The following is a 12,842-nucleotide window of genomic DNA, read 5'->3' on the forward strand; positions in this document are numbered from 1 at the left end:
GGGTGTCTCTGGATCAACTTTGTTGAACTTGCCCAAGATTTTTAAGCCAAATATCACTTTCTAAGCGGTCCCTCTAGCAAGTTCCTAGCAATCATATGTTCCAGTGGTATTAGAAGGTATGTTCTTAGCACTCAATCCTGAAATGCTGACCACCCATAGGGAGGTCAGTGCAATTTATTTATCTTACCAAATGGCTCTACTTATTTTTCAAATACTCCAAATGTACAAATTAAGAGTCAAACTACCACTCTGTTAGCAACTCCAAAGACAATAAGAAGCAAGCGACAACTCATCTGGCTGTTAGGTAGCATCTTTTAAAGTTTACCCAGGGATGAGAAGTTTCCTTTACATGTCTTTTGTTAACCACCCTCCCTTAGTTATATTTTAGGATTATCTGTGAAAAGAGGTGCAAAAACCCCAGTTGTGAACTCACATTTTACAGCTGGGAGCAGGAACACTTCAAACAAAAAAATCCCAGGAATCATCACCAGTACCTCAGAAGTAGTTATTTCATTTCAAGTTAAAAATACCCAACCTGAACCAGGTCTGTTCTCTTTCTTTCAAGCTCTTAGAGGAGGATAATTAAGTGAGGCATGAACTCCTATAGAGCTTCTTGAACTTTATCCACACCCCTGTCACCTGAATCACAAAATTAGATCATTAGTGTTCTTTTAAAAAGCCACCCACTCTCATGGGAAAAGTTTAAAATCTACACAGCTGGGAAGGGGAGTTATTTTCCCTCTCTCCCAAGCCAAAATTGCCCAACTTATCTAGTGACAACAGGAGAGCTTGGGTAGCAATTTTGGTTTTGCAAGGAAAGAGTGACCCATACTGTTATTGCTTTTAGAGTTACACAACAGACCTCACATTCCCACCCCAAGCTATGCTCCAGTCTGCTCTGCTTGTCTCCTCCCCTACTCTCAGCATACTGGCCCAAGCCTCTGTGACTAACTGTCTCTGACTCTAGCTAGGCCCTTCCTTCCTCACTCACTCACTAATCAGTTGCTCAGTTTCTTTCATGCAGATACCGGATATGAGCAACCAATCCCTGAGCCAAACAGCCCTAAGTCACATGAAAGAGAACCACTACTAAGAGGGCAGAAGCAAACACTAGTGCCTTGTTAACTTAAATTACTCCAAAGCCACCCTCCCCACTCCTCCACATATGTTCCTCATTCAGAATGTCACAGCTGTTTTATCTTTAGCGAGGCCGGGGTAATTACATTATAGAAAAACAGCTACAAGGTGTTTGAAGGGATTTTAAAAAGCATACTGTTGCTTCTCTTTCTGTATCAAACGAAAATGGACTTTTGTGCATAGCTATAGGCTGCTGGATCTAAAGTAAAAGCGCAATTCCTGGTGCGTCACTGTGTAATTTAAAACCAGCCTTACTTTTACAGCCTAAACTATGAGTAAAAACGCTCCTTCCTTAATTCAAATGCTACGTGGTTTTGAGAGTGCCGAACGGCTTGCTTTCTCTGCTAAAGTTCAAGCAGAGCTGAGTCCTTTGAATTCCTCCTTTCACACGTGCTTTAGTTACACATTTTATGTCAATAATTTTATTTGTCCCGATCAAACAAAATCCAACTTTGGAACCGCTAAAAAACAGAGCACACAGGACCCCGGGAAAGCACCCTTTGTTATTTACGAGCTGGAGCCAGCCAGCTCCCATTTCAGTCAATGGAAAGACCTGGGGTGAGTTGGATCGAGCCCTAGAGGGACAAGACATAGCTCGAACTCCAGCACATCTGATTTCAGAGCAAAATAAACTGTTGCCGAACCACGTGTTTTCCTGAGAGGCATGAGTCAAGTTGTTTTTTTTAAAAAGCCACGAGTGAGCGTCTCATTGAAACACACAGCAAAGCCCATCAAAAGAGTGCCGGCGAAAAGAATATCCTTTAAAACTGCCTTAAAAATAACCCCAGCATGAGAGAATCCTCGTTCACACGAGTGGACCCCACAAAGCGGAGTTAAATCTGTTCTTCTAAAACAGCGGGCTGGTGGGTGGAAAGTGAACAACCCAAGCCCACCAATCCGTGTTGGTGAAGGGTCCCGGCTTATTTACCGGACGAGCTCCTGGCCCCCCTTCGATTTCCAGTAAAGGCAGCCACAGCTGCTGGCTGGGCAGAGCGAAGCGGAGGGCTGAATCAGAGCGGGCTGCGCGCAGAGCGAGCGAGAAGTTTGACGGCATGTGGGAATGACAGTGGCTCTGGCTCCGGCGTGCCAGGAATTTCGAAACTGTCCTGCAATCCCAGCCGCATCACAACAAGGCGGCTCCAAGCAGAGCAACCCCCGACCAGCAGGAGGAGGAGGAAAGATTTTGCCTTTGGCGTCTTGTTTTTTTTTTCCTTTAACTGGTCCGGGAGGGGGGAGGCTGGGGAGGGAGAGCAGGGCTTATTTAATGCTATGCTAATCTTTTAAGAGCTCTTTTCTTGCGCTACGTGCTTTCCTTTCTTCTCCATTCGCTTCACACTCAGGAGTGGGTGGCTCATCCGGCAGCAACAGGAGGAGGCTAAGTCAGGGGCAGCTGTCAAAAAAAAAAAAATCCCCCCTCTCCCCTCCCCTTTGCTGTTTAATGATCAAACGCCTGGCTGGGAAGAAAGGCAGGAACCAGAAGGCACAGAGGCTCCCCCTGCCCTGCACTGTCACATCACACGCTCTCTGGTGTGTGTGTGTGTGTGTGTGTGTGAGTAAGGCTATCCCTCTCGCCAGTCTCTCCCCCCCCCCCCCTTCGCTGACAACCGACTCAGCACAGCAGCCAGAGAGCAGCAGCAGGAGGAGGAGGAGGAGGCGAAGCACTATTGCTCTCAGTGACTCTTTCTCACTTACTCATTGCTGAAAGGTGGGGGGAGGGAGGCTCTCATGCACCTTTTCCCCCTGGTGCCTTTTCTCACGTTAACAAGCTTGGGGCCCAGCACCGGGACCAGAGGAAAAACCAGAACAAAGAAAGAAGAGGAGGGAAAGCACCAAATCCTGCCCCGACATCTCCAGGCAGAAGGAAGCTGTCAGCTGGCCGGGACACGAACATCCAGCCCTTTGAAGCGCCTCGTTTAGCGGGCACGGCTGGAGGGAGGGCACCGGGAGCCCCTCGGCCCGCCTTCAAGTTGCAAAAAGCGAGATTGTGCAGCCAAAAAAGAGAGAGAAAAGGCCACTTGATTTGTGCGCGTGAGACTAGGCAAGCCAGCGTCGCCAGCTGGTGCAGACCACGGCTGAAGAGCACGATGAAAACTAAAAAAGGTAGGGGTGCGAGCGGGCGAGGGGGCCAGGCTGATTCCTTGCCCGGCCCTCGCTAAACCTCGATGGGCAAGTGGAAAGCGAGCGTGTTGCTTTTCGCCATGTGGAAAGCCAAGGCGTGTGTCTGAAACTTTAATTGCAGGTTGGCTTGATGGGGCTCATTACAGAAAGTGGAGCCAGTTTTCTTCCCCGACCCCCTTGTTTTCTTTTGACTCGGATCCTTTCCCTCTTTGTTGAGCTCATGTCTGCAATGGCAGTTGAGAGTGTTTCACTTCCAGACAAAACATGAGGGGGGTTGTTTTGGACGCTGCTTTCTCTCCAACCATGCTGCTTGGCTCCCTGTCAAAAACCTGGTCAACTGCCTGCTTTGTGCCCGGATAACGTTTTATTTTCGCTTGTTTAAAAGAAAAAAAAAACCAGGCTTTTTCTTCTCTCTTTCCTCCTCCCTCTCCCCACTCTTCATGTCTCCAGTCAGGTCTCCAAGGAACTGTTTTCACAACTTTAAAAAGCATACCCCAACCCAGTGCAACTCGCTGAGCAACGCAGTCTGAACTACGGGGTGGCAGGAGCTCTTTGTTTGAGAATTAGCCTGGGGAAAAGGGACAAAGGTGGGGGAATGTAAGAGAATTTAAAGTGAGATTTGTATTTATTTATTTAAAAACAAAAAAAACCCTTCTGCAGATTGATCTGCCTTTAGATCAAAGAATTTTTTGTTTGCAAAGACTAAAAGTAAAATGATTTAAAAACTTACCCACCACGTGGCGGGGAAGCAGCCAAAAGACTTTTGAAAAACTTTTCATTGTATTACGTACACGGACAGACTTTATAGTCAGAGGATTGTCTCTATTTTCATCTGTAATGCTGTTGAGTCTCTTGAAAGTTAAAACGTGGCTACAAAGAATTGGAACACATTTGAAAAATGTCACTATTTAAAAAACAACCACCAGATTTCGGATTTTGTTTCCTTTCCAATCTCCCCCACCTCCCAGTTTTAAGAGGCTAATCAGTAATGTAGATTAATGACTTTTGGTATTTAAAGACCTTTAAAATATCCAAGCTAGTGAGAGTTAAAAAAAAAAAAGAGTACTGCGCATGTTCTCTGCTCTAGAGCTGTGTTGTTTTTTCCTACTGCATGTTCTTGTGGTTCAGTACAGAAATCTATTTCATTGTTAATGTTCCTGGAGCCCATGCAGTATGTGTTTGTATACGCCTGTTTTGCACCTTCTGAATTCTTGGTGTATACTTTTAAGATGTGCTCTAATATAGTCTGTAGTTCTCATAAGTAATCTTGGACTCTATTGATTTTAAAACAAAACGCACAAAGGAACATTAAACCACAGAGCTTAAGTTTAGACAACAGTGATGGTCTTGTTTACACTCTCAAAAAATCAAGGAATTCAGAGTTCAAACCGAAACTTTGTATTTACATAACCCACCCTCTCCTTCCAAATATTTCAGTGTTCTCCTCCTAACTGGAGTGATTTTAGATAACGTGTTGCATACCAAGCCCAGCCCTCAGTGCCTAAAGACAGTTACAGCCTTGACTCTAGATTTTCCAATTTTTGTAGATTTGTTCAGATTTTTAAGGTTACTGAAAGTATATGGTTTAACTAAATTATTTAGATTAGTTATTTTTAGAACATTCCTGTGCTCCCTATTTGCACAGTAGGGGTGATGAGTTGGTTTCCTGTCTGCTGCTGCTTCCATTGTTCTGACTCCTCTCCCTGAGGGCAGCTACCGGTTGTCTAAATACCAAACTTAACACACTTCCAACTGTTTTTTTCATCACCCCCAAAATCAAAGATGTTAGGACAATGGTTTTTTTAATTAAAGTTTGGGCTTGCAGTTTTCATTTGTGGCCTGTGCTTTGATACTCAAAAAGTTTCAGAGCATGGCCTGATTTAAGATTTCTTTCTTGTAGTCCAAAAACCCTGTTTTTAAATGTTTTTTCTATGGTACAGCCAAGTTTACCTACTTTGTGGAACCAGTAAAGCTAAAGCAATGCATAGGAAAGAAAACTGGTTCTTCCACTTGTAAAAGCACATTTAAAGGAAAAGGAAAACTTAATTATTTGCTGTGGAAATTCCCTTACACATCTCCAGGGCTCCTGTGTCTGATCTGGTTAATTATCAATAATATTAACCTGATTATTTTTTAGTTTTTTTAACCAAATTTCTAATTTAAATTCCTTTCCAAATTGGTATATCCCAAGTTAAATCCCTGAAGCTTCTTCTGTGTATGGCAAGAGTTTAGTTTATAAATAATAATGAAATGTAGCTCTTAAGTCAATCACACTGCAGTTCTTCCACTTGCTTGTTAACTTATATTGTAGTATCCAATCCTGCAAAGATATTGCTGTGTGTTGAAGTTTATGCATACCAGTGAAGTCAGTTACAGGAAGATTGGGGGCCTTTTAGACTGGAAGTGTTATCTAGATATATGTGAAACCCAAACAGAAATTCACAGAAACAAAGGTTGAGCTAATTATCTATGAGCTGATCTAATCTATTCCTTCTGCCAAAGGGATACTGTGCCTTGCACTATACTTGTCCAGTTTCAAGTGATTCAAACAATTGACTTCTACCAGTTTTCTTGTGAAGCTCCGTCACAATACAATAGGACATTTTTCCTGATATTCAGCCTAAATTTTCATTTGCTTAATTTCATTCCATTTCTCTTAGTTGTAGCCCCCAATCCATCCCAAATAATTCTTCCTCCTTACTGTTCATACCTCTAAGTACTGATAGGTTTTTTTTCCATATCAATTTTAGTTATTTTGCAAAACTATACACCACAATTTTTTTCTCCTCATCAAATTTATCCCTCCAGGCCTTAAAGCCCGAAAGGTTTTTCTGAATTCTTTCCAGTTATTCAATATCTTCCAGGTAATGAGGTTCTCAGAATTTTATGCAGTGTTCAAGGCATGATCTCCCTAGCAGGGAACAAGAAAGGGACATATGAACTCCTTGCTGTGATGTGATGTAACACAGTATGTTAAGTTCTCTGCATGCTGCCAAACTAGAATATAGGAGCAGGTAAATCAGTTCACATTATATAAAAAGTGGAGCCTGATGCTATAACCATTAGGAGTAGTCTTCACTGAAATCAGTGAGACAATTTGTATGAATAAGGACTGCTCATCTGAGTAAAGCTTATAGAATTAGAGCCAAGGTCACTTATTGTATCTTGAGTCTTGTTTACATACAAACTTGCACCAGTTCAGTTTAAGTAGTGAAAACATCATGTAGACACACTTACATCAGTTTAAGAGGGCTTTATTTCAGTTTAAACTTGTTCCTAATCAACTGAAGCTAATTTGAAAAAGCCTAGTGTAAACTGAAATAAGTGTTCACACAGCCTTTTATACCAGTTTAACTGAATCAGTTTAAAAGTCACTCCTTAAAATAAAATGGAAGTGTTCTGCATGTAGACAAGCCCTTATTCTAGGGTATAAATAACAATAAATGGTCCAGACATGGAGCCTAGGTGGGAAGCCTTTCAACTGTGCCCTGCTAAAGAGGAAACCAACAGCATATAGTCTGATTATTAACAAGAAGAAAAAACAAAGCTGGGCTGCAATCAGCAGGAATGTTCTAATGAAAACAGAGGCTTGACAGCAACAATGTGGCTTCTGCTCTAGTAGAGTGTCAGCTGGGCTAGTATGAGATTTAGAGGCTTAACTTCCTGTTGCTTCAGCTTCTGCACATACTTTGGAGATGTTTGTTAAAAGTTCAGAGGTCTGATGCTTATTAAATGAGCTCATTTCAATGAGGAGTTGCAATGCTGTTTGTTCCTGCTTAACCAAAACCTGTTTTGTGTCATAAAATTATGGGAACATGTCACACTAAGTAAGCAGATCAAAGGACAGACTCCAATAGTGTTCATTTCTTTTTTTATTACTGCATTACAGTTAGGAAACTTACAGTTGTTTGAAGGGAAACTATATTTAATTAAAAAAAAAAAAAAAGGAAATGTGATCTCAGAAAGATTTGCATTATCAACAAATATTTTTGGTGGTTCTTTTTTTTTTTTTTTTTTGATAATTCTTTGTCACATTTTAACAGGGGAGAAACAACGATTCCAAACCTAAGTCTTTGTTATCAAAGCAAAACTCTGGTCTTACTATTTAGAAAGAAGCTTTGCATAAAATGTTTACTAAATCTTGAAATTAATCCCAAATTATTTTTATAAAACTGCACTTATGAATGTTAATTTACTCATTTGAGTAGGCACATTGACTGCATCTCCTTAGTTTCTGCTTTACACCATTGCTGTGCCTTCAGCTCCTTGGTTTCTGCTCTTCACCATTGCCTCTTTTTGTCTCCCAAGATCTCTGTTTTGATATATGTGTCTGTGGCCTAACATACTTTTATTATCTTCTAAAAAAATTAGTGCAGCAATACTTATTATCTGCCACAAGCAAAAAACAGCAATGTTTGGAACATTAGGTGAATTCATAGATTCCAAGGCCAGAAGGGACTATTGTGATCATCTAGTCAGATCTTCTGTATAGCACAGGCCATAGAACTTTCCCAAAAATAATTCCTAGAGCAGATCTTTTAGAAAAACATCCAGTTTTGATTTTAAAATGGCCAGAGACGGAGAATTCACCACAACTCTTGGTAAATGATTCCAGTGGTTAATATCCTCACGGTTAAACATTTAAAAACACCTTATTTCCAGTCTGAATTTGTCTTGCTTCTCTGAATTCTGTAAACTAGTTTTAGCTAGGTAAGTGTGATTTACATTAGTGAGCTGCTGTGTAGAGCCATCATACTTTACTTTTCAAGCATAACAATAGTTTAATGTGATGTTATTAGGGTCCTAATAGGTTTTTTCCTCCCACTTTGAAATACCACCTGCATGCACTAAGGACCAAATCAAATACACAATTCAGAATTTACCATGAGTTGATTATTTAAATTGAATATTATTGTTTCTGTTCTCTGACTGGATAACTTAGGTAACTAATCATCATAGGGCAAACTGTATATTTAACTGTAACATTCACAGTGTTGATTAGTTACATAAATCATCCAGTCAGGGAACAGAAACAATACAACACAAGTTACTTAAGTAACCACTACAGATTGAATTGTGAATATTCACAGAGTATTACCAGTCTCTGTGTTAAAAGGGAAAAAATCACTGAATAAATCTGACTAATTGCAAATGACAAATTCAGGAATACCACAGTTTGCTCTTGAATAGAGAAAAGGCAACATTTTTCAAATGCTCAACTCTGTCACATCACATTTCATAAATATCTGTGAAACTACTGTGCAAAAACTCACAATTCTTTCTCTTGGATCTGACCTCAATTCCTATTAAATCTTTCACTATGAACATAAATGTAGAGTTTCATAGTTGATTGCTGTTATAAATGTGCAAGTTTCTTTTCTTTTTTTCAATAAAATGGAAGTTCAGACTAACTTAAAAGTGATTTAGGGCCTCATTTTCCTTTTGTAATTTCTAGAAAATACTTTTGAAAGCAAACCTATTGTGAATCAAAAAAGCTGCTGAACTGTGCTAATTGAATCTAGTGGTATCTGTGATTTAGATTTATATATAGTTTGTAAGATTCCTAAAATTTCTGGTGGGATTAAACTACTTAAAGCCAAAGCAAAGTTTTGGGTTTTTTTGTGGATATCAGTGCTATTTGTTTTGTTTCCTCAGTCAACACTGTACATGTTACTAAAGGAGCAGAATTGTGTCGTGCAGCCACAGAATATGAAGTATTTGATTGTTCACATAGTGTAGTTCCAAATTACTAGTAATATGGCTTACTGAATTAATTATAGACGACAGAGACTAAATGAAATATTGAAATAAATTCCTTCTCTATGGGAGAAAGATGTGCAGTAAAACTGTAAATATAGAGTCCTTATAGTAACTATATGTCAAAATCTGAATAGGTACACTACTTAAAGTGTGAGGAAAACCATAAAGTTCAAAGCATAAGTAATCAGGGCAAAGTTGAAGTGTGGCATGTTCTCCAGAAAAATAAACGATGCAATTCTGTACAGCTAGTGGCACTATTTGGGCACTTGCAGTTACCACTTTTTTCTTAGTTGGGTGAATTTTGTGACACTTCAGAAGAACCAGCCACAACTTGCTTTCTGTTCTTTTCCCGTGCCATTCATTTTTATTAATAATTCTGGAAAGCGCTGTTAAATGTTTTAAACCTACAAAGCTATCCTTAATCAGAAGGAGACGCACCAGCATGTTAAAGCGTGATTCAATACAGGCCAGGCTTAGGTTGGGTGTATGTTTTGAAATTCTTGTCTGTTGGCTTTTTGCCTAGTCATGAAACAGCCTTGAAGAAAAAAAGATTATTGGAGGCATACCATGATTGGAAGTTATCTGCTGCATGTGACCAAATAAAAGGTTGCTAAGGGAACCAGCAAACGAGGGTGTTTGGAGAAATATGCCCCTAGGAATAAGTAGTGGTGCTGCTTTTGTTCAATTGACAGGGAAGTATAGCTTGTGAAGCTATAGCTACAGTACACATCCCCTAAATATGAGGCTTGGTTTGACTTGCAATAAAGGCAGCCAACACAATACAAAAGCATCTAATCTGGCAAGGATGTGTCAACTTGTTAATGTTTTCTAAATTAAAAACTAATGATATATAAGAAAAAAATAGAAAAGCGTTGAAGTGAAAAATGCTGCAAATAGAAGTTTTTTTAATTGAAGTGACTGTTCTCACCTTTTTATTACTATAGGCTTAGCTGCAATATCTGGCAGTGAGACGGAGGATGATGACACCATGGAAGTCCCACTGGATCTTTCCTCTTCCTCTGGTTCAGGCAAACGGAGGAGACGTGGTAACCTGCCCAAGGAATCAGTGCAGATTCTTCGGGACTGGCTGTATGAGCACCGATACAATGCCTATCCATCAGAGCAAGAAAAAGCACTATTGTCCCGACAAACACACCTTTCCACACTACAGGTATTTTTAAAAAGTTCCAGTTAAAATCAAAATGAGCCGTTTTCTCTTCTAAAGCTACTTACTCTCTAGTCGTCTCTCTCAAAAAGATTCATACAGCACATGTAATTTTCTTTATATGTTGTTGTTGTTTGTGTTGTGGCAGCACTCAAAGGCATGGACTAGGATTAGGACCCTGTTGTTTCTGGTAGTGTACAAACACAGACAAGCTTACAGGGTATGCCCCTGATACTGTAAAGTCTTATGCACATGCTTAATTTTGCACATTGTGACTAAAGTGACTTCAATGTGTCTTCAGACAGTGCATAAAATTAAGCATGTGCATTAGTCTTTGTAGGATTAGGGTCTAAAAGACAACTTTGCATATAAGCAAAGTGATCAGAGTGATAGGCACATGTATTAGCAGTATAATTTTCTTTGCACTATAAAAATGGTAACTGAGTCTGATCCAACAAACGCATGAGTATATAACTTTTATTCATATGAGTACTCATGATTCATAAAGTCAGTGGGACAATTTGCATGGGTAAAGTTATTCATATGCATGAGTGTTTGCAGGATGAAGCCCTTCTTTGGGAATGTGAATCAGGAGGTTTGGGTTCTGTTCTAGCCTCTGCCACTGAAATATGTATGACTCTGGGCATGTCACTTAGCCTTTCTATGCCTCTCTTTTCTCCACTGTAAGGGGGTATAACATTACTTCTCTACCTCACAGGGAAGTTGGGGGACTTAGTGCATGAATATTTGTGCATTTTCAAATCTTTGGGGTGAAAGGTCATATAGGAGTGCAAAGTATTACTATTAGTGATTAGTTTAAATTTTAATTTTTATCTTTATAGATAAGTATTGTAATGTAAATGTTGCAATTGGCTATTAAGTAAAACTTCTTTAATATAACATCATGAGGAAAAACTATTTTATATAGGAAATATTTTTTAAAAATAAAAGACGTTAAGTCATTTGTTATTGCCCAGGAAACAGGCTTGATATTTAAACAAGGACAAATTTCAATGAGGTAATTCATGTTATGTCTGTTGACACAGTCAGTTGAGCAGGGAAAATCAGTAACTGTTTGTGGGAGGAGTGGCTCTTTTCATAAAGAAAAGGTTTTTCTGTTGTTAATTAACCTAAATGCAGAGAACAATAGGTAATAGGTTAATATACATTCAGCATTAAAAGCTAAACCTTTCACTTCAGACTAGCAGTCTTCTTTTGCAGGGAGAAAAGAGTTGGGGTGAACGAAGGGGAAAGGTTTTCACAAGGGTGTGTCAGAACTTGTTGATCAGTCTCTTTTGTTGTAGAGTTAAGGAAACTGCTTGGAGGGATTCATTAATCTAACTGAAAGACTGTAATGGCATGTAGTGCGGAAGTGCATGGAGCTAGATATTAAGATATCATTATGTTCCCAGGTCTGCAACTGGTTTATCAATGCACGCCGCAGGCTTTTACCTGACATGCTGAGGAAGGATGGCAAGGACCCAAATCAATTCACTATCTCACGAAGAGGGACTAAGATTTCTGAAGGCAGCCCCATGGAGTCTTCCACAGGCACAAAAAACTACATTCCACTGTTGGAGGAGAACTCATTTCTTTCTGGTACCACAGGATTAAACAAGGCTGTGTCTTCTAAACCTTCTTCTCCAGGATCAGTTTTGGCTCGACCTTCAGTGATTTGCCATACCACTGTAACTGCATTGAAAAATGCCCCTTTCCTTTTGTGTCAGCCAGCTGGTGTAGGCCCGACCACAGACCTGCAGCAGGCATCAGCCAGCAGATTTACAGACAACTATCTTGTGTACCACGAGGATGCTTCTAAACTGGGACCTGGTGCAAATGCACAGAGTGGCCTTTTCAACACTCCTCCTCCGACCCCACCAGACCTCAACCAAGATTTTAGTGGATTTCAGCTTCTGGTGGATGTTGCACTCAAAAGGGCAGCAGAGATGGAGTTGCAGGCAAAACTTATGGCCTAATCCCCCCCTTTATTTTCAGGCAGGAATTTAACAAATATGTGGTTGTTGCTGCCCTCATGATATCAAAAGACTAATTTCATTTTTTATTATTATTGTTATTATTCTTATTTGCACAAGGGATTGCTGAAATAAAGCTTCCTGTCACTGAGACGTTCTTCAGTGGAATATGGTCATTCCAAGAATTATAAACTTAAAGCTACTGTAGAAACAAAGGGTGTTTTTGTTTGTTTGTTTATTTTTATGTTTCTTAGTAGGTTTTTCATAATGTGAGATGGTTCCCAAGATCATGTGATTTTTGTTTTCGTTTCTTTCAGACTGTGCAATATCTAGTAATGATGTACTCTTCTTATCATTCCTATGTGGAACAGAATATACCGACATGCTGTCTAAAACAAATTTTCAGTTTTTTTAAACAATATGAACCTGGATGATTTCGCTTTTTTCCATGATGTAATAAAATATTTTCTTTAAAAATGGATGCATACAGAGTGTTTTGTGAACAGGAGCTTCACAGGGGACACCAAGTTGTGCTCCAAATATAATTGAAATAGAAAGAAGCCAGCAGGAGCTTGAAATGTCTGTCTTCTCTCTATGTAGATCAGAGACCTGCACTAGCAAATTACAAAGTTGCTGTAAACAGGATATTTACAGGGGTGAGGTAGACCAGAGCTGTCTGATAGTGTCCT

The 12,842-nt window shown here is 39.8% G+C and overlaps 1 protein-coding gene across 2 annotated transcripts; it reads left to right on the top strand.

Moving 5' to 3' along the window:
- The first annotated feature begins 1,126 nt into the window (after window positions 1–1,126).
- On the top strand, window positions 1,127–12,624 carry TGIF1 (TGFB induced factor homeobox 1). 2 transcript variants are annotated; one of them, XM_067547306.1, is made up of 3 exons: window positions 1,127–3,237; window positions 9,960–10,186; window positions 11,593–12,624. In XM_067547306.1, the coding sequence occupies exons 1-3, from the start codon at window positions 3,222–3,224 to the stop codon at window positions 12,154–12,156; spliced, it is 807 nt and encodes a 268-aa protein (XP_067403407.1). In that variant the 5' UTR covers window positions 1,127–3,221; the 3' UTR covers window positions 12,157–12,624. The 2 variants fall into 2 exon arrangements, with proteins under 2 accessions (XP_067403407.1, XP_067403416.1); XM_067547315.1 differs by lacking the exon at window positions 1,127–3,237 and adding an exon at window positions 3,640–3,842.
- Window positions 12,625–12,842: the final 218 nt, after the last annotated feature.

The sequence above is a fragment of the Emydura macquarii genome, unplaced genomic scaffold (genome assembly GCF_026122565.2).
Source record: "Emydura macquarii macquarii isolate MOO-44397 ecotype Brisbane River unplaced genomic scaffold, CSIRO-AGI_Emac_v2 contig_212, whole genome shotgun sequence".
Classification (NCBI taxonomy): Eukaryota; Metazoa; Chordata; order Testudines; family Chelidae; genus Emydura; species Emydura macquarii.